General features: G+C 48.9%; 1 protein-coding gene and 1 pseudogene across 1 annotated transcript; both read left to right on the top strand.

Moving 5' to 3' along the window:
- Positions 1-2,782: 2,782 nt before the first annotated feature.
- LOC115643886 (C-X-C chemokine receptor type 3-2-like) lies at positions 2,783-12,998 on the top strand. Its single transcript, XM_030547873.1, is given in 4 exon segments — positions 2,783-2,819; positions 6,827-6,888; positions 6,977-8,011; positions 12,954-12,998. Coding segments are annotated over 4 exon segments (1,179 nt in total).
- A 176-nt stretch (positions 12,999-13,174) lies between these two features.
- On the top strand, positions 13,175-15,691 carry LOC115643885 (annotated as a pseudogene).
- Positions 15,692-22,278: the final 6,587 nt, after the last annotated feature.

The following is a 22,278-nucleotide window of genomic DNA, read 5'->3' as shown; positions in this document are numbered from 1 at the left end:
GACAGTCCCTCTGGGTGACCAGTTTGTGACTTCATAGGAGGACGGCAGTGCAGCCAAGCTGCTGAGACAGGGAGGAGTGTGGGCACCCTCTTCCCACCACAAAGGTTAGCGCTGCCTCGGTAACATTAACCACATGATCCACACCCACCACCCCTGGAGTGTGGTATGGGGACAACAGCAGCCCAGCCTGAGCTCGTGCCTCTGCAGGCACAGACAGTAGGCTCCTGACAGCTTTGTACTTTCCCTGGTGGGCAGGACGATGGCAGAAAGTGACAAGTGAAGCCAGTAAGGCTCAAACATGCTCCAGGCCATTATTGCCAAACCGTTCACAAACGACATTTGCCCTGGGAAGCATCCTGAAAACAGATGTAACAGGACTCTTGCTAGCATGCATGATCTAACTACCTGACCATGCTAGCCACAACTAGCTGTTCTATAGTTAACACCCGGCCCATGTGCCTCACATTTCCCCAAGAAACCAGTGTGATGGTCATATCAGCATGTGACCATATCAGCATGAACATTTCCTCTCCCACGGTTTAAACCTGTTGACAAATGACCTAGCCTGGAGTGGGGGGAAGGGAGAGGAGCGGGTTATCACTCCACCTTCTCTTCAGGGGTAACCTCTGAAACAGGAACTAGTGAGGGGGAAACAGCAGCAAAGAGAGAGAAAAGCCGCTATATCAGCTTGAGGGGAAAGCGAGTGCTGGGCAGAAAGGTGACATCCCACATTCCACCTAGACTAGGGATGTCACCTACAGGCTAGGGACCTGGATGCAGTCTGAAGCTGACTGTCCACCTAGGACATGTGCAGCACCTGGACACTATGGGAAGGCTGTGATGGCTCAGCAGGCTACACAAGGCATGGAAATCCTAAGGCTGGTGCCTCGTCCTAACTCCTACTGAGTTGCCCTAACATAAGATCCAACGTTGGGCCATTCCTTCCCAGCCTGTCAGCCGCGATGGGGCTCTTTCCATTCAACCTATCATGTCTCAAACAGGGCCCTCCCACAGATCCTAACATGTCCTCAATCACACATGAGCAGCATCCCCAGTGGGGTCTTTCCACTGATCCCAATATGTCCTCGATGATACATGAGCATCCCCCCCAGTGGGGCCTTTCCACTGATCCCAACTATTCCTCAGTGACACATGAGCAGCATCCTCAATGGGGACTTCCCACCGATCCCAGCACATTCCCAACTCACCAGCAGCATCCCCAAGGGGGCCTTCTTGCTGAACCCAACACATCCCTAATGGGCTCTTCACACTGGACCTAACATGCCCACTATGATGCCCAAGCAGCATCTCCAGTGGGCTTTCCCGCCAAGCCCAGCAATGCATACAAGTAACAATATTCACATGCACAAACCTTTGCAAGCTCTTTGGGGCAGGGACTGTCTCTGTCTGTGCAGCACCCAGGACAACAGGACCCCAGTCTGTCCTATAGACTGCACAGCAATCTGCAATGCCATCCTCCCTGGCACAATGTGGGCTGAATCTCACCTGGGGTTTGTGCAACACCCAGTGCAATTTCCCCTTCCCTCCTCCAATCTCAGCATCTATATGATGCCCAGTGCAGTAGGGGGGTCTTCAATTGGTACTGGGACCCTCGAGGCACATCCATAACCCAAATTATTAAATCCCAAATTGATCCAGCCCTAGATCTACCCAGCCTAGCACTGCATTAGCCCACAGAGAGGAAAGTGGAGGTGTGTACAGCAAGGATGATGTGCCTTCCACGGGACATGCTGATAACGAGAGTGTGCTCAGGGCTGATTGTTTGTAAAACAAAAGCACACCACAGTTTCGGAATCAGAGCTGCTTGGTGTTTAGGTTGGCATTTTGAACAATTACACTGACGCACACTGAGGCAAAGCCAAGACAGTTCAGTCAATGGTGAGTGATGTGATATACTGACAGCTCAGGAATTCCTGCTAGAGACCTCCAGTGGCAGCATGCTGTAAATCCCATTTGGGACCTGCTCTCTTGCTATTGAATGATCATCAGTAAGGTCCAGCCTTTCCTTATGTGCCCTAAAGACAGCGATGTGGCCCATGCCTCTAGCTCCACAGCCCTGCAATGGAGGCATCTGCCTCATTCAGACAAGAAAAACAAACAACTGATGGCAGCACATCAGAGATGCACATCATCAGGAATCAAGACTGCAGCTCCCATTGCCACCAGAGCAGCAGGGTTCCCAGAGTGCATCAAACTGCACAAGAGGCTGCTTCTTGGGGAGAATAGGTTATGGCCTGTTGTCCAATGCATGCCACCTCCAGGCACAGATGCCCCAGATCAAATCTTTCTTCCCCTCCACCTAGTACAGCCTTGCAAATTAAAGCTTTCCTGTCCCCTACCCCTTCCTCCAAAAATCTTATTCTCCAAGCAGACATCCTACTTCCAGTTTGGTGGAAAAACAGATTCCTTCATTAGAACAGTCATAGGGCAGCCAGGACTCTGGGAATCAACCTCACCTACATGGACCGGAGATTTAATCATTTACCAGACACACAGACGCTGGTGTAAGTTATGGGAGACAGAAGGCATTCTCTAAAATCTTTGCAATAGGGGGGCCCTGCTAGTCTGCACCAAGCCTCATAGTTCTGCCTATCTGTAGTGTCTTCCCTGACACAAACAGTTCTTTCATCACTGGAAGCTTTTCTATTAGCTACAAGATTACTTGCTGGACAGTTCTGCTTTTTGCTACAGGTCTCACCTTTAGTTTCAGTGCATGATCAGGGAGAGTCTGGGCAGCAGCAGAATCAAGTCCATAGGAAACATGGGCCTCACCACAGTGTATGACAATTTTTCCCGAGGTAAGTGTTTTCCAAAGCTCAATTTACTGTCTATAAATTTGTCACAGGCAGGGGGTCTGTGACAGAAAGTACTCTGAGCCCATACCCTATACATTATTGTAATAATATTTGTACAAGGTATGTCTTGTAAGATATCATTTGAAAACTCAAATTTGCTGTCAATATTGTCCTGATAAAAAGTATGTGGCAACCTTGGATGTGAAGTTATGACAACATCCTTCAGGGAAATCGTATAACCATAAAGGGAAGGGTAACAACTCTCCTGTATACAATTCTATAAAATCCCTCCTGGCCAGAAGCACCAAAATTCTTTTACCTGTAAAGGGTTAAGAAGCTCAGGTAACCCGCCTGACACCTGACCCAAAGGACCAATATGGGGACAATATACTTTCAAATCTTGGGGCGAGGATTGGGGAGGCTTTTGTTTGTGCTCTTTGTTTTGGGTGGTGTTCTCTCTTGGGACTAAGAGGGACCAGACATCAATCCATGTTCTCCAAATCTTTCCGCACAAGTCTCTCATATTTCAAACTTGTAAGAAACAGCCAGGCAAGACGTGTTAGTTTTATTTTTGTTTTCTCGACTTGTAAATGTCCCTTTGCTAGAGGGAGCATTTTCCTGTTTTGCTGTAACTTTGAAACTAAGGCTAGAGAGGGTTCCTCTGGGATCTTTGAATCTTATTACACTGTAAAGTTATTTCCATCTTGATTTTACGAGATAAACTTTACCCTTTTCTTTTAATAAAATCCTTCTTTTAAGAACCTGATTGATTTTTCATTGTTTTAAGATCCAAGGGGTTTGGAACTGTGTTCACCAGGACTAATTGGTGAGGGTATACTCTCAAGCCGACCCAGGAAAAGGGGTGTAAGGACTGAGGGGGAGTAATTAGTCTCAAATCTGCCCAGGAAAGGGGGGGTTAGGGACTTGGGAAATATTTGGGGGAAGGCAGAGTTCCAAGTGGCTCTCCCCTAAAATTTGGAACATGCTTGGTGGTGGCAGCTTACTGTTAACCTAAGCTGGTAAATAAGCTTAGGGGGTCTTTCATGTGGGTCCCTACATCTGTACCCTAAAGTTTAGAGTGGGGAAGAAACTCTGACAGATGTTATTAACATGTGTTCCAAACTGAGGTTTGTCTCAAACAAAGGAATGTGTGCTGTGCTTAATTTGCATATAAGCAGTAAACAGAGTCATTAAGCACAAAGGGAGACAAAGGGACTTCAAACAGGGGAAAACCAGCAGAGAAATACTTACCTATGGGCACGCTCTTCTGAATCTTATCTGGAAATGTTTTCCAAGAGGTGCCCTGACGCTCTAAAAAGGTGGACAAAAACCACAAAACACCTCCTCCTCCCTCTCTGTCCATTGATTCATTGTGCAAGAAGGGGCAAAGGAAGAAGCCATTAAACAGAAGAAGGGGTCCTGGTCTAAGAAGTTTGGTCAGTAAGACTGTTGAGGACGCGTGGTAAGAAAAACTTTGCTTTGAATTTAACATAGTTTGTTACGTGCGGCACCAGTTGTATTTTAATCTTTATTTTTCTTGTAACCATTTCTGACTTTCATGCCTCATGACTTGTATTCACTTAAAATCTCTCTTTATAGTTAATAAATTTCTTTTACTGTTTTATCTAATCCCGTGGCTGTAAATGGAAGAGTCTGAAGAACTCTGAAATAATATGCTGGCATATGATTATCTTAAAGAAATAACAGAGACTTAACATATTTGCATGGTCCAGGAGAGAGCTGGGCAGTACAGGACCAAGATTTCTAGAGGAAAATCTGGGAATGAGTTGGGATCCAGTTCTATAACCAAGGCTGGTGAGAGCCCAGGGGTGGCTGGCTGGCTGCAGCACGCACAGACATAGCCAGGAGCGACTTGCAGGCTAGAGTATAAAGGGCACCCCAAGTCAGAGGGCAGGGTGACACTGCTATTTATTGGTCTAAATTGTACAGGGTCACTGGCAGAAAGAATGCTGGAATCCAAATGTATCATTTCTGAACCAGAGGGGTTAAAGGCATTAGTAATGGCCATTCACTCAAGAAGTCAGACAGTGTCGTGGGGACCATGGCCAGACTCTGACTGAGGGGGCCTTGTATTAGACACATTTCCCCGGTGTGATATTTGACCTTTGGGGAATACTAATTAGGCTAACTGGGAGTTCAGGGACTGGCTTCCAGGTTACATTCTTCAAACCTGATCCTAATGTGTTTAATAGTAAGTGAAGGAGGGGAGGGATAGCTCAGTGGTTTGAGCACTGGCCTGCTAAAGCCAGGGATATAAGTTCAATCCTTGAGGGGGCCATTTGGGGAACTGGGGCAAAAAATCTGTCTGGGGATTGGTCCTGCTTTGAGCAGGGGGTTGGACTAGATAACCTCCTGAGGTCCCTTCCAACCCTAATATTCTATGATTCTAAGGCACATTCCTGCTGTGCAGTGAATGAGACTTGATCATTATTCATTTGAAGCTGATAAAGGCAGCCTTGGAGGGTACAGATAGGATACAGAGGGACCTAGATAAATAAGAGGATTGGGCCAAAAGAAATCTGATGAGAGTCAACAAGGACAAGTGCAGAGTCCTGCACTTAGCATGGAAGAATCCCATACACCACTAGGGACTGAGTGGCTAGGCAGCAGTTCTGAAGAAAAGGACCTAGGGGTTATAGTGGACAAGAAGCTAGATATGAGCCAACAGTGTTCCCTTGTTGCTAAGAAGGCTAATGGCATTTTGGGCTGTATAAGTAGGAGCATTGCCAGCAGATCAAGGGACATGATCATTCCCCTCTATTCGGCATTGGTGAGGCCTCATCTGGAGTACTGTGTCCAGTTTTGGGCCCCACACTACAAGAAGGATGTGGAAAAATTGGAAAGAGTCCAGCAGAGGGCACAAAAATGATTAGGAGGCTGGAGCACATGACTTATGAGGAGAGGCTGAGGAAACTGGGATTATTTAGTCTGCAGAAGAGAAGAGTGAGGGGGTGATTTGATAGCTGCTTTCAACTACCTGAAAGGGGGTTCCAAAGAGGAAGGGATCTAGACTGTTCTCAGTGGTAGCAGATGACAGAACAAGGAGCAATGGTCTCAAGTTGCAGTGAGGGAGGTTTAGGTTGGATATTAGGAAAAACTTTTTCACTCGGAGGGTGGTGAAGCTCTGGAATGGGTTCCCTAGGGAGGTGGTGGAATCTCCTTCCTTAGAGGTTTTTATGGTCAGGCTTGACAAAGCCCTGATTGGGATGATTTAGTTGGGGACTGGTCCTGCTCAAAGCAGGGGGTTGGACTAGATACCTCCTGAGGTCCCTTCCAACCCTTATATTCCATGATTTATGGCCCATAACTTACAGCCAGAATGAGAAGGCAACAGATGTGCACTGTGAAGCCAAAATGACTGTACAAAGCTCCAGAGATGTTTTAAACAGAACAATAACTGAAACACACTGAGTTTTCACATTCAAAGCAGCAAGAACGAAGGGCAAATTTATCCTATAGGGACCCTACCATAATACCAGCAGCATATGCCCCATAGGTAAAACTTTCACCAACACCTGAGTGATTTAGAAACCAAAGTGCCATTTTCAAGGATCTCAAATCCCTACATCTCTTGAAAATGGGATTTAGGAGGCTAAGGAACTGGAATGTCTGAAACATCTACCCATCATCCATTTCCATTTCTGCGGGTGTGGCCCCTTCAGGGCCCATGCAAGGCTTGGGGCCCCATTGTGCTCAGGGCTGTACAAGAGTCCCTGCCCCCCCAAATACTGAGGTAACAGATGGGGGACACCAGGGGTACCAAGGAGACTATCATGATGTTTGATTGCTAATGCTGCCAGCTGCCCCCTTGCCATAACTAGGTCCAAATCATTATTATTCAGCTGACTCTCCAGCATCCTCCTCCCACGGCAAGCACGTGGGAGAAAATAAAAGCTGTCCACAGAGAGCCCCACCCCACATGCCTCAGCAAGGTTTGGCAGGTGATGTCACTGGTGGGTCTGTCATTCCCCTCTAATTCCCCATTCCAGGTTATGCTGATGTCAGCACAGGCACCCCTGCCTGGCACAGTCACAAAGGCTATGGATGGCATGTAAACTGTATGGCATGGATGGCACGTAAACTGACTTCTCTCTCTGGCATCCCCTGTAAGCCCTCCTCGCTCTCTCTCCCCCTCCTAGGATTACAGCAGCTACCCGGACATAAGCGAGGACACTGCCCCCTGCAGGCTGGATGCAGTCAGCAAGTTTGGACGGTACTTCGTCCCCCTAGTCTTCACCCTGGTCTTTGTGGTGGGGCTGGCAGGGAATGGGCTGGTGCTGGTGGTGCTGGGACGGCGACAATGCCCCTGGCACCTCACTGACCGGTATCTCTTCCAGCTGGCGCTGGCTGACATATTGCTGGTGCTAGGGCTGCCCTTCTGGACTACACAGTTTGCCCATGGCTGGGTGTTCGGGGAGGTGCTCTGCAAGCTGGTGAGGGCACTGCTGGCAGCAAACAGCTAGAGCAGCATCCTGCTTCTCGCTGGCATCAGCATCGACTGGTATCTGGCTATCGTGCATGCCGTGCAGCTGTACCGGCGCCTGCAAGCCCTGCACCTGCACCTGGCCTGTGCCCTCCTCTGGGCCATCTGCCTGGCCCTCTCTGTCCCGGAGCTGCACTTCCGCACCGTGCCCTTCCAGCCCCAGGGCCAGGCCTTCATCTGCCACTGGGGCTTCAAAGCCCAGGAGGCCCAGGCCTGGCGGGTGAGGCTGCACCTCACCGCCTTCTTCCTAGGCTTCCTGTTGCCACTGCTGGTGATGCTCTTCTGCTATGGTCGCATTTTCTGCACACTGCATCGGGCACAGCTGCTGGCCAGGCACTGCTCACTGCGGCTGGTGCTGCTGGTGCTGGCACTCTTCGTGCTTTGCTGGGCCCCCTTCCACATCTTCCTGCTGCTGGACAGTCTGCAGTGCCTGGGCTACATTGGCAGCCACTGCGCTCTGGAATGGGTGTTGGACTTTGGGCTGCTGGTGACGGAGGGGCTGGGCCTGCTGCATTGCTGCCTCAACCCCCTGGTCTATGCCTTTGCTGGTGTCAAATTCCGCAGGGAGCTCTCCAAGCTGTGCTGGAAGGGCCAGCGCCACAGCCAGCACTCCAGCCAAAGACAGATCCTCTCCACCCAGGAGCAGAGCCACCCCAGAGGGGGACACAGATCATGGCTACTCAGTCATGCTGTGAGAGTGGCTGGGGACAGGGCCTCTCTGTTCAGGATCATACCAATCAGGGACACCAGTGAGGACACTGCACACCCTGGTTCCCATCCCTCCCTCCCTCAGGGATACTAGAACTGGCTCCTACACAGAGAAACCCTTTCATCTGTGGATCCCACCTCCCAGCAGCCCCCTCCAAGAAAGGATGAGGGGTATTGCAACAGCCTCAGGCTGGTTACAAAATGCCGAGGATTTAACATGCTGCCCTGCTGCGCATTCGACTGGGATCTACCCTCCAGGGTTCATTTGTCTGTCCGGGCTCCATGCTAGCACCCAGGGCCAAGGGCCCAAGCACTAAGAGACATCAAACCACCAGCTACACCTGCAGGGCCCTTACATGGAGAGCTCGGGAGTCAACTGCCAAAACAGCTACCCCTTGGAGAACACTGCTCCTCTCAGCTCAGAGACCAAACCAGTAAGGGCCTAGCCACTCTAGGTGTGGCAATTTAAATCACAGGAACTCAGTGTTCAGAAACATCCAGACATAGCCATGCCCTGCACCAGAGTCAGCAGCAGCTCTGACCATGCAGCATGATTTCAAGCTGTACAGCACACCTGTACAGCATGGGGGCCAGACCTGGGGCTCTGCACAATAATGCAAAGCTCAGCTAGGCTTGCACCCTATTACACATCCTCCCACACTCCAGCAACCCAGTTCCATCCAGTGAGCAGTGGGACGAGCATGCCCGTCCCCAGCCAGCACAACACAGCAGCAGTGACCAGAGGCCATGGCTTGCTACCAAGTTGAAGATACAGACGCTGTTCTGCTGGAGTCAGTGGTCCTGGAACAATTTTTAGAGTGAGCTTTCCCATGTTGACTCTGAGCAGTCTGGGGCAGGGACTGCCCTGTCACCACCCAGCCAGGCTTCTCAGCCCTGCTGCAAAACACATGATAGTAGAGAGCTCTGCAGCCACTAAGGCCTTGTATGAATACATGGTCATTGGGGTTCCCAGTCTGTGTTCATCCCATGTTGGCATCTCAGACTGGTCAGTCACCAGGTCCTTTAGCAGCCAGGGGAGCTTTGCCCAGCGAGCAGGTCTGGGGAAGCCACAGGAGCTGCAAGACGTGTCTGTACCTGAACACATTAGTTATGCTGGGGAACAATGCCTATAGCTTCAGCCGTAGGCTCTGCACGCCACAGGAACTCCATCCTCTCCCTCTGCAACAAGACCAGAATCCTCCCTCTCCCAGCCCAGATCTCATGTAGTAGTAGGATTTTATGTTTGTAATTTGTATAATTTAGAATGAAGGATAAAGAATAATAATGTTGCATGCATTAAATGTATTGATGTATGATTTGACCATATCCTGCCAGCCACCCTTTCTGAAAGTAGAAAGTAATGGCCTAGTGTATGATTTGTAAAAATGCATCAGCCAGAATCTTGTGTCTGAAGCTACTTTTCAAGGTAGTGACAGACCTTTATGGTCACCACCTTGCTGTAGGTTTAGCATTTTTTAAATAAATAAGAATGTCAACTGTTGAGAATAGCCCACTTCCACCTTAATTGAATTGGCTTGTTAGCACTGACCCCCAGTTGGTAAGGCAATTCCTATCTTTTCATGTGCTGTGTATTTATACCTGCCTCTGTATTTGATCAAGTGGGTTTTAGCCCACGAAAGCTTATGCCCAAATAAATTTGTTAGTCTCTAAGGTGCCACAAGGACTCATTGTCTTAAAAGGTTTCAGAGTGGTAGCCATGTTAGTCTGTATCAGCAAAAACAGAGTCTCTGAGCTGATGATGGCTTTGGATCCAAAAGCAAGCCAAAAAATCTCTGTGTTGATGCAAATTACCTAACTGATAGAGGAAGGAGAGAACAGCCCATAAATGGCAGCACAAAGAAGCCACAGATAAAGGACATACCTGGTCAGCAAACTACCTGAAACCAAAAGGCTCAAATTCTGACCCTCCATAGGAAGGTGGAAAAAGGAGTCAAACCTAAGAATAAGAGAGGGATAAGGTTACACACACACACACACACTTTTTTTGTGTATGCAGTGCTGCAAGTTAAAGATAGGTACCAAAGAGGTCTGCTTATATGCAGGACATCCCTACTTTTTAATTCACCAAAACGCCAAGGATATGATTAAGTTAAAAAGCCTACGAAAACAATTTCAAGAGAACATTGAACACACTGGCCTCAAAAACAAATTGTCAAAATAAAAAGCATGGTATAACAAGACACTTTTAATAGATTTGATTTTAATATTAAACATTGGGATAAACGTCATGTTAAATAAGTACCCCTGTGACAATGTATAGTGTGTATGATTTTTGGAAAAACCTTGAAGGTCATATGGTAATGATGCTTCTCAGCTATTACCTGTGAATAAACAAAGCTTAGCAGAGAGAAAAAAACATTACAACTTGGTCTGCTGTATAAGAAGAAAAACTGAGGTACATCTCCTCATGAATTTAATAACTGAACAGTGAGATAGTTTCCCCTTAACCCTTAAAAGCTAAAAATCATAGAAAACTGGCCTCCCTATAGAACAGAAGCCCAAGAAACTATGGGGGTAACTCCTCTGTTTTGGCTGCAATCAGCAAGGATATTTGTAAAAGGAAGGGATATTTTTAAGCCACCTCAAAAGGGGAAGAAAAAATACTCTTTTTGTCTTTCAGAATTTCAGGAAAAGCTGGTACCATCCGAAGAGCAACCAAGAATACCATGAATCTACTTTTGTGACAAAAATTGTGTTTTGTGTTTTATGTTTTGTCTTGTGCTGTTTGTCTTGTTGCTAGCATTGTTGTGTATTGTGTTACACAAAAAAACCCTACTGCATTAGGCAGAAAAGGATTAATAATCATTTTAACTGTATTTATTATTTAACTCAAATTATTGTTAAAATTGCTCACTGTCAGTCTGTGGAGACAGAAATATGGAAAGTGAGCCCACTCTCAAAATTGACCATGGGATCCTTTTGGCTACCCTGGGTTATGGGCCAGTGGGCTGGAATAGAGGAGAAATTATTGGACACCCGAGGGTGTATGGAGTGGAGCCCTCAGAAATGTCCCTACTGGTCACCACGGAACCATGTAGTAGGAATACATCACTGGGAACATGTTTGTGGGACAAACTAGAAAATGTGACGTATTTTGTACAACAGACAATGTGTATGTGTTACATGATGGAAAACAGTATTTTGGGAAGATGCAAGTATCAGCCAACCCCCAGTGGATGAAGGTAGATGTAATGCCAGCGTATTATATACTAGCAATCACATGTACTATTTGCCAAAGATAGAAAAAGCGCAGAGCACTATAACTGCTACCCTGGTTAATCTCTCCGTTACCCTTGGTCTGGATTGGCACGATTTAACTGATCACTTGTCAGAAACAAAGGTGACTCCGTTTTTACAACAGACACAGAAGGATATAGGGAAGCATGTAATTCAAATATCACATGCAAATGGAGACATGCTAAAAATTGCTAGGTCTGAAAAAGAACTGACAGCCTATCACTGGTATGACGTTTTTACAAGCTGGTCCCCAACCTCTAAGGGCATATCGTCTATCATGTTTCACCCATTGCTAGTTGTATTATTATTGTCCTGTGTTTGCTTGCTAGGAATGTGTTGTATGTGCTGTTGGACCAAAAAAATGTTTGTTAAATTACAACCACAAGCTCAAATGGCCTCTCAGTATATTGCTATGAAACAGTTGTATAAAATATGACCCACTCAAGAATTGTTCTTGAGGGGTCAAAAGGGGAATATGTAGTAGTAGAATTTTATTTGAATTTTGTATAATTTAGGCTAAAGGATAAAGAATAATGTTGCATGTATTAAATGTATTGATGTATGATTTGACCATATCCTGCCAACCACCCTTTCTGAAAGCAGAAAGGAATGGCCTGGTGTGCCATTGGTAAAGATGCATCAGCCAGATTCTTGAGTCTGAAGCTGATTTCAAGATGTTCCTGATCAAATGCTTTGTGTAAATGTGATGGAGCAGGGAGCGGGGCGGATTTGACCTGGGAATATTGCCAGGGAGTTACATTGGGGATGAGAAAGAAGCTACCTGAACTATAACCTGAACCAGGAGGGGGATGGGAAGAAGTGACACCTTGTGCCCGAGAGACTGAACAAAGGAGAGGAGAAGCAGAGGGGAGCGGGGGAGAAAGCTGCTGGAGGGATTTTTAGAGTCAGTTTAGGCTGGGTGGTGCAATGCAGGGAACCCCAAGCTGGGGTCTAAGCTCCCTGAACCCCCCAGAAGGACTCAATTGAGGGGTTCTGACTGTACCTACATGCTCTGCTTGGGACTGTGTTCCTGTCATTTAATAAACCTTCTGTTTTACCGGCTGGCTGAGAGTCAGTGAATCTCAGGAAGAGGGGTACAGGGCATACTTGTAAACAGATAGGGTATAAAAAGATGGCTTTAGGGGCATAACTTTGTGAGCTCACCTTCCGTGTTAGGTGACTAACACTGAATGAGACGGCTTCCTGGAGACTGGTATCGTAATGAACTTTTTCCCTGTATGATCTTATTACTGGCTTTTGGCAATAAACCTCAGTGATCCTGGTTATTTGGTCACTTGAATTTACCTCATAACAAACCGAAGTGTAGTGAAGCAACTGCCTATGCAATTTAACGATCCATGCAGATAAATGGGAACAGAGCAGTGGCCACTGCCGTGCAGGAGAGAGCCCTATCTAACAGTAGAATTTAAAATGACTATTGCCAAAATAAGGCCCCTAATCCAGCAATTTATAGGGTGCAAACCCAATGGGCTGACTCACCTGAGTAAGGTCATATGTATGCATGAATGTTTGCAGGATTGGGGCCTAAACAATGAATCCCATAAGCCAAATGGGCATTCTAGACTCGTACCTGCTCAGTCTCCACCACCTTGCTAGAGCTCACAAGGGTTTAATGCTCCTGACAGACATGTTCCCTCCCCCTGCAGATTGTAAACAAGGCCCTTTATCTCTCTAAGAGTTTATCCAAATGACATTGGAGGGTCATTTTCAATGTCTAAAATGTTCCCATGTCACTGATCATGGCAGAGACTGGTGCAAAAGCCTGAATTCTATTCACCCTGTATGGGATTTAGTCACCTTCTGCATTTTGCTTGTCTCAGGCAAGTGGAACAAGGCTCAGCAGTTTCATTTCCTGGCTTCTGTCCACATGAATCAAGGCTCTTGTGGTGCGTTTCCAACACAGCAAGAAAATGTAAAAAACCCCAAGGAGAGACAGCAGCAGTCCCCAATCCCACAGTCCAACCTGTATGGAGAGCACTAGCCCATTGGAGTCCCACTGAGAGAACATCTGTGTGGATCCCACTACAGGAGTGGGCTCATGGTCCCATTAAAGCAACACTCCTGCTTTTAGGTTCTCTAAAGTCCTCCACTTACAAAATCAACACCTAAGGATTCAACAGACTAACAGCATCCACCCTTATCAGCGCCAGGGCCCACCACCAGCTCGTCAGACCCAAAGAGGGGACAAGAACAAGAGACTAGAGCTTTCCCAGCCCAGCTGCATGCATTGCTGCTTCATTACAGATGTCACCCATGTAATCCAATGGACGCTTTCTCCCCACAGCTGCTGCACCACAGGGAGTAGACAGGATGGTCGGGGGATACGAGTGCAGCCCCCATTCACAGCCCTGGCAGGTCTCCCTTAATGGGTGGTGGATTTCTGTGGTGGATCCCTCATTACGGACCAGTAGGTGGTGTCAGCTGCCCACTGCTGGTACTAGTAAGTGCAGAACTCAGTGTGTGTGTGTGTGCGCGCATGTGTGTCTGTGTGTCACTGCATCTTTATTGCAACACCAGGTGGATGGGAGCAGGCTGAGATTTGAGGAGCTGGTGGGGCCTCTCCAGAGGGTCTCTGAGCCACCGTTCGTTTCCCAGCCCTGACTCTAAGCAGGTGATCCTGGGAGACCACAACATCCAGGTCTTTGAACACACCGAGCACCTGATGCGCATCGAGACCATTGTGTGGCACCCCAGCTATGACTACCAGACACTGGACCACAACATCATGCTCATCAAGTTGGCTCACCCTGTCCAGACTGACGCCTACGTCCAGCCTGTTGCCCTGCTGACTGCCTGCCCAGCTGCCAGCACTTCCTGTGTGGTGTCAGGATGGGGCAATATCCTCAGTGACGGTAGTGAGTTTAGCCCTCTGTCTCAGGAGCTCCCAGGCTGCCCAGCACCATCATCTGCTGATGACACTGCCCACAATGTACAGGCATTTGTGGATGTCCATGCCCAGAGAATTCCTAGTCCAAGCACAGACACAGAGAGGCAGGGTTGTGGGGAGGGACAGCAAACAGGAATTTTATACAAGTGGGGCACTTGACCTGGCCTGCCAAACTCCACTGGAGCCCCCTTCCACAATCCTAGTGTGGAGCTCTGAGCCCATCTCTGCACACCCTCTGCCCTGCACTGACACTGTCCAGACCTGGCAAGTTGGCACAGCCCAGAGGTTAGTGTCCGCTGAGGCTGGCTGAGAACTGGTGCCTGAAACGGCGACAGGTGCATGGAGATAGCACAAGTGCCTTGTGTCCAACCTTTGTTTTCTCAGATATGTGAACAAGGTGATGCGTATTGCCAACAGTAACTAAACCATCCTCCCATGTGCCCCTTCCCCACCCCACAGGGAACCCAACCCCATTTTATAGATGGGGAACCTAAGCCAGAGCGTCTCTAGAGCTGTGGACAGAACCCAGGAGTCCTGGCTCCGCCCAGCCCCCATACACACACACCCTGCTCTAGCCCACTAGCCTCTATTCCTCTTTCAGAGTCAGAGGCGGCTCTAGACATTTTGCCACCTTAAGCACGAGGGTCCACAGGAATGCCTGTGGGAGGTCCACCAAAGCTGCGGGACAAGTGGACCCTCCGCAGGCAAGCCGCCAAAGGCACCCTGCCTGCTGCCCTAGCAAGCGACCGGCAGAGCGCCCCCCGTGGCTTGCCGCCCCAGGCACGCGCTTGGAGCGCTGGTGCCACCCCTGTTCAGAGCCAGGATAGGACCCAGGAGTCCTGGATCCCGCCCCCCCGGCTCTAATCCACTAGCCCTTACTCCCCTCCCAGAGCCAGGGAGAGAATCCAGGTGCACTCACGTCGCACTCAGTATTCTGCCTCCCTGCCTAGTGCTCAGGATAGTGATTTCATCCCTCCAGGGTGCAGCATGGGAAGGAGGAGAATGCCTGGTGCTAACAATTCCCTTCTACCTTTCAGTGTTCAGCCCCTACAACCTGCAATGCATCAACATCCCCATCCTCAGCAACGCACAGTGTGAGGGCTTCTACCCCAGGATGATCACCAGCACCATGCTGTGCGCTGGCTACCTGGAGGGAGGCAAGGATGCATGCCAGGTGAGGGCTAATGACCACGGCCCCATCAGGCTACTAGAGAGACTCTAGCCCTCCTGCCAGCAGACAGGGGGAAGGACCTGGGGAATGCATGCAGTGTAAGGGGCTAGGGAGGTACAGTGACTTTAACCACCCACTAATTTGCTGGCATCTCCTTCCTCTCAACTTACACACAGTGAGATTCTGATGGTCCACTGGTCTGCAACGGGGAGCTGCAGGGCATTGTGTCCTGGGGGATAGGCTGTGCCCAGAAGGACCAACCAGGAGTCTACACCAAAGTCTGCTCCCTGCTGCCCTGGATCGAGAGCACCATGGCTGCCAACTAGTTCAGACAGAATGATTCACTTCTGGGAACACGTACACTCTCACTACTCCACTGGACCCAGACCAGGGGAAGAGGGAGGCCATCTCAGTGCGGATTGGTGCAATACCACTGTAATGCATAGCCAGAGCAAGTGCAAGAGACAGTAATAAATCCAGCTGCCCCCACAAGTTATTTCTGTTTGCGTTGTGTTCTGGGTCCTAACGATTACAAGCTAGGCTAATTAATAATTAACATAGCAACTAGCTGTTTTAAGGCCAGAAGAGACCTAGTACGATCCCTGGAACAGCACAAGCCAGCAACTCCTGCACTATAGGGAAATGTTCTGCCCTCTTTGGGCCCCTTTTTTAATTCAGTGCTTCTCAAACAGAGTCCCTGAACCTACAATCAGATCTGAACGCACACAGGGTCACCAGGGCTTGACCACACAGATCCCACCCCACACTCAGTGCCGTGCAGCCACATCAGTAACTCACTCAACACTGCATGTTTCCACCTTCTGTATTAAAGGGCCCTGGTTTAAAAGGGTGTCGGGGCTGGATACTAGGCACCGCCCCCACCCCCAGACACTGCACACGTCTACCCTGAGAGTAAAGTTCCTCTCCACGAGCCCCCATCTGAGTATTAAGGCTTCCAAGACAGATTGTAGAAACAGGAATGGCCCATAGTCAGGCTGGGGTGTTCCTCATTCACTGCTCCTACAAAAAAGGATGGAAGTCATTTTGGCAAATGATCCAATGCTAAAAGCTCCAGGAGCTTGCAGGGGCAGGCGAGTAACTTCATTGACTACGATGGGTTTGACTCACATGAATAATGTTATGTGCCTGCAGGTGTGCAGGATCTTGGCCTTTTCAGGACACAGATTCACTGAGTTTCTAACTGGTGTTAAATGGGGACATTCCAAGCCTGGGGCCAGGAGGGCAAACACCAGAGAGGGATGATTGCTAAACTCTACGGGACATGCAGCAAATGCATGAAACTCATTGAGGTGCTCAGACCTCCCCCTCACTCCCCACCCACCGTTCAGCTATGTGGAACCAGGCTAGTGCAGTGGTTATCCTTGTGGGCTGCATCCAGAGTTACCTGTATGGTCCTGAGGGTGTCACATGGGCCAAGCTGTGTGTTGATTGGGTGGGACAATTCACAGCCAAAGGGATGGCCAGCTGAGTAGTAGTTTGCAAAAGGACACAGATGATGGCCTGGGCACCATTTAAATACCCAGGACAAACACTGAGAATAACTTCAGGATGTTTGTTGTTTGCTCTCTGTTCTTTGCTCTCACCTAGAGTGGGCAGTACAAGTGGTCATTCGGGAAGAGGGGACTGGAAAGACATGTTTCCACATAAACTGAAGTCCCAGCCGAGCCCAGATTTTCAGCAGCTCACACTGAGACTCCCACATCCCCGCCCCAGCCCAGAGTCCCCTCTCACACCCAAACTCCTCATTTCTTGCCCCATCCCAGAGCTCATGCCTCCAGCCAGAGCCCTCAATTCCCACCCCCCAACATCCCAACCCCCTGCACCAGCACTGATCCCCCTCCTGCCCTCCAAAACCCTCAGTCCCAGCCCAGAGCACCCTCCTGCACCCCAAATCCCTCCTCTCCAGCCCCACATCAGAGCCCACATTCCCATACAGAGCCCTCATCCCCATCCCCAACCCCCAACCCATCCTGGAGCCCCCTCCTGCATCCTGAACCTCTCATTTCTGGCCCCACCCCACAACCCACACCCCCAGCCCAGAGCCCATACCTCCTCCCACATGCCAACCCCCTACCTCAGCCCAGAGCCCCCTCCCATACTCCAAACTCCGTGGTTCCACCCCCCTAGCCCAGAGCCCCCTTCTGCACTCCAAACCCCTCATCCCTGGCCCCACCCCAGAGCCTGCCTCCCCAGCTGGAACCCTCACCCCATCCTGCCCCACAGCCCCCTGAGTCAACCTAGTGAAAATGAGCAAATGAGTGAGGGTGGAAAGAGTGAGCGATGGGAGAAGGTGGGGGGTGGAGTGAGCAGCAGGTCAGGCCTCAGAATGGGGCAGGGCAAGGGTGTTTGAATTTGTGTGAGTAGAAAGTTGGCAACCCTAGCAGTAACTTGTCCTGGTCACAGGGTGCATTATAGCAGGACAACTAGAGAGAGAACCCTGGAGTCTGGACACCCTCTACTCTGCCAGCCCTGCTCTCCCTCCAGAGCCAGGGAGAGAACCCAGGAGTTCTGGCTCACAGCACATGCCCCATCCCTGACTCACTAGACCTCACCTTCCTTCCAGAGCCGGGGACAGAACCCAGGAGTCCCAATTCTCTAAGGGGCTGCGGGAAGCAGCGCAAGCCGAGGGATGTGCTGGCTACCCCTTCCTGCAACTCCCATTGGCCTGAAATGGCAAACCATGGCCAGTGGGAGCTGCAGTCGGCCAAACCTGTGGATGCTGTAGGTAAACAAACCATCCCGGCCTGCCAGCAGATTTCCCTGACAGGCTGTGTGCCAAAGGTTGCCAATCCCTGGGATAGATAAGAAGATATAAAATGTTTTAATGCTACTACTTAAATCCATGATATGCCCACACCTTGAATACTGCATGCAGTTCTGGTCACCCCATCTCAAAACAAAAAAAATTAGAATTGGAAGAGATACAGAGAAGGGCAACAAAATTGAAAAAAGGTATGGAACAGGTTCCATATGAGGAGAGATTAAAAAGACACAGACTTTTCAGCTTGGAAAAGATGACTCATGGGGGAATATGATAGATAAATGGTGTGGAGAAAGCAAATAAGGAGGTGTTTACTCCATATAACACAAGAACCAGGAGTCACTCAATGAAATTAACAGGCAGCAAGTTTAAAACAAGCAAATGGAAGTATTTCTTCACACAATGCAGAGTCAACCAGTGAAACTTGTTGCCAGAGGATGTTGTGCAGGCCAAGAGTATAACTGTGTTCAAAAAAAGAATTAGATAAGCTCCTGGAGGATAGGTCCATCAATGGCTATTAACAGAGATAGTCAGGGATGCAATTCCATGCTCCAGGTGTCCCTAGCCTTTGATTGCTAGAAGCTGGGATTGAATGACATGGGATGGATCACTTGATGATTCCCTATTCTGTTCATTCCCTCTGAAGCACCTGGCATTGGCCACTGTCTGAAGACAGGATACTGGACCAGACGGACCACTGGTCTGACCCGACCCATTATGGTCATGACTATTGTGACAGGGTCAGGCCACATGACTACAGGAGAGTGATCCCGTTGTGAAAGGACCTCCTCCAGCCTAAGGGGAGGATCCACAGGTCTGCAATACCAAATAAATATGGGGGACAACCAATGAAAAAAATAGGATCGGGAGTGAGGTCATAGAGCTTACAGGAGAGTAATAGAATGCAGATAAGTAGGTCCCCTTTCCCTGGGTAAGGTAACAGGGAAGGTTCCAGAACAATCAGGAACTTTCTGGAAACAATTAAGGCAGACAGGCTGATTAGAACAGCTGCAGCCAAACAAGAAGCTGCTAGAATCAATTAAGGCAGGCTAATCAGGGCACCTGGGCTTAAAAAGGAGCTCACTTCAGTTTGTGGTGCATGTGTGAGGAGCTGGGAGTGAGAGGGTGTGCTGCTGGAGGACTAAGGAGTACAAGCATTATCAGACTCTAGGAGGCAGGTCCTGTGGTGAGGATAAAGAAGGTGTTTGGAGGAGGCCATAGGGAAGTAGCCCAGGGAGTTGTAGCTGTCATGCAGCTGTTACAGGAGGCACTATAGACAGCTGCAGTCCATGGGGCCCTGGGCTGGAACCCAGAGTAGAGGGCGGGCCTGGGTTCCCTCCAAACCTTCCAACTCCTGATCAGATGCAGGAGGAGTTGACCCAGACTGTGGCTTCCACCAAAGGGGAAGATCTGAGGTGAGCAAATCCATCAATAAGTGCAGGACCTACCAAGTAGAAGAGGAACTTTGTCACACTATGTAGATAATTGTTGCAGCCATGATTACATATTTTCAACAAATCTTGTAGAAAATGTGGCATGTAAGATGTCTAGGAAAAAGTTAGAATTATGCTATCTGTATACATGTATCATTTTTATATTTAAAGTTGAGTATTTGCTCTATACCTGTATTTCAAATGTTTGCTCCTGGGGTAACAAAGTAGTTAGCCAGCACATCTTTGAGGGACTATTCAAATTGAGTGGCCCATCAAAAGGACACTTAACTCACAATGGACCATGTGGAGATGCCCATTGACACTGAGTGGCTGTGTAGCAAAATGAAGACTCACCGGTGTGGTGCCTCCTGCTGGTCATCCTGGGAATTAGTTCTTCCAGCTCCAGAATGTCCTCTGCAGGCCAGTGTCTCACCTGCTTCAGGCCTCATATCCCTCCTGAACTCTGGTGCCCTTTTCCCTCAGGGTTCTGCCCCAGCAGTACCCCCACACTCTGGGGGTTCCTCTGGGAGGGGAGACCCAACCCTTTAAACCCACCTTGCCTCAGTGACTACTGCCAGTCATCATCTAGCCCCTGCTCACTAGGGCAAACAACAGTCTGTAAAGGCCACTCATCATTGGCAAGGGGGTCAGACCAGCTGCCTCTGCCTAAGCCCAGGCTGCACCTCTGCAACCCCTGTGCCAGTTTTGACCTTCTTCGCAAGGCCCACAACCTGGGGATTTATCAGGCTGGAGCATCACAGTGCTTCCTGCCTTTCCCCAGACCTGCTCTATTCCCTCTACTGTGAGCTCCTAGACAACAGGTCCTTCTCTCTCTAGCATGTGAGAGAGACTGTCTGACCCAGCTCCTCCCTGAGCCCTTATAACAGGGCCAGGTGTGGCTGCTTCCCCAATCAGCCTGGCCTTTTCTCTAGGACCGGGTAGCTGCCCCACCACAGGCTGGCCTGTAAACATGCTGTCTGGAGTATAAGTAATGGCTTCCTGCAATGACTGTACAAAACTGGCCATGAACATGTGACTTGTCCATGTGACTCAAAACCTGGTCCCCTGTGATTCTCACTAGCAGTGCTGAGGTTTTTGTTTGAAACAATGGGTTTCCCTCCACATGGCAGAGGATATCAATGGCCCTGGAAACACCTCCATTTTGTCTCTATCCTGCTCCAGTCTCTGGACTATGAACTTATACTAATGGGAGCATTCTAAACAATGGACTGAGGACCTTCCAATGATTTGGAAGCAGCCAGAGACTTGACTTAAGCCAGCAGTTTATTTCATCACTGCTACAAGGCTGAACCAAGAACTTTGCAATTACTGTATGTATTTGATTCCTCTAACCAATTTTAACTTTCGCCTTTCTTTCATTTTATGAATGAAACTTTAGATTTTAGATACTAAAGGATTGACATCAGTGTGATTTTTATTTTTGGGGGGGGGGGTAAGATCTAAGTTATATATTGATCTGGGTGTGTGATTGGTCCTTTGGGATCAGAGGAACCTTTATTTGATGAGTCTGGTTGTAAAGAACCACTCACCTTTAAATCTTGTGTTTTCAGTGGTAATACAAGGACTGGGATGCCAAAGAAAACTGCTTTTATGACTTCTTAGCCAGTGCGGTGAAACAGAAGTTTACTTTTGTTGCTGGTTTGGTATATTCTATGGGGGAATAGCCAGTAGTCTTGGGGTGTATCTGCCCTATTTCTCAGCAGTTCATCCTGAATTTGGCATTCTCAGCTGTGACCCACTGAGGCACGGTCACACCCATTATGGCCATTTTTATGTTGTTGTTGTGATGGGTAGCCTTCCACCTTCTGGGGTGCAACCTGATATAGTGGGGTACAACTGAGCCTGCCTTTTCCACCAGCCTGGGCTCCCTCACCCTGTCTTGCTGAGCCAGGCCCTCAAGCCTCCTCTGGCACACACAGATAGTGCCCCACCCAGCTGCAGAAAGAAAGACACTGAGATCAGCTCTGCCTGGGAAGACAGCTTGGGAATGCCCAGTACTCAAGTGCACTCCCCCTCTGGGGTTTAAACCCAAAACAGTATAGTCCTGCGCTGCACACAGACACCCCCACTCCACTATGAGCCATTCCTGTGTTTCCACAATCTGTCTTGAAAGCCTTAATACTCAGATGTTGGCTAGTGGAGAGGATTTTAACTTATGCCCAAATAAATTTGTTAGTGTCTAAGGTTCCACAAGGACTCCTTGTTTGTTTTTTCTGATACAGACTAACACAGCTACCACTCTGAAACTTAACTCTCAGGCTATATGTGTGCAGTGTCTGGGGGTGGGGGTCAGTGTCTAGCATCCAGCCCCGACACCCTTATAAACCAGTGCCCTTTAATACAGAATATGCAAACATGCGGCGTTGGGTGAGTTACTGATGTGACTGTGTGGCACTGAGTGTGCAGCAGGATCTGCGTGGTTAGGCCCTGGTGACCTTCTCTGCATTTGGATCTGATTGCAGGTTCGGGGACTGTTTGTTTGAGAAGCACTGAATAAAAAACGGGCACAAACAGGGCAGAACATTTCCCTATAGTGCAGGAATCACTGGGAGAGATTCTCTGGCTTGTGCTGTTCTGGGGATCGGACTAGGTCTCTTCTGTCTCTAAAACCTAAAAATGGCTAGTTGCTATGATGCAGAACATGACACAGACAAGAATGACATGTGGTGACAGCTAG

This window comes from Gopherus evgoodei, unplaced genomic scaffold (assembly GCF_007399415.2).
Source record: "Gopherus evgoodei ecotype Sinaloan lineage unplaced genomic scaffold, rGopEvg1_v1.p scaffold_76_arrow_ctg1, whole genome shotgun sequence".
Classification (NCBI taxonomy): Eukaryota; Metazoa; Chordata; order Testudines; family Testudinidae; genus Gopherus; species Gopherus evgoodei.
The sequence above is the reverse complement of the archived record's forward strand: the minus strand, read 5'-3'. Positions and strand labels throughout refer to the sequence as shown.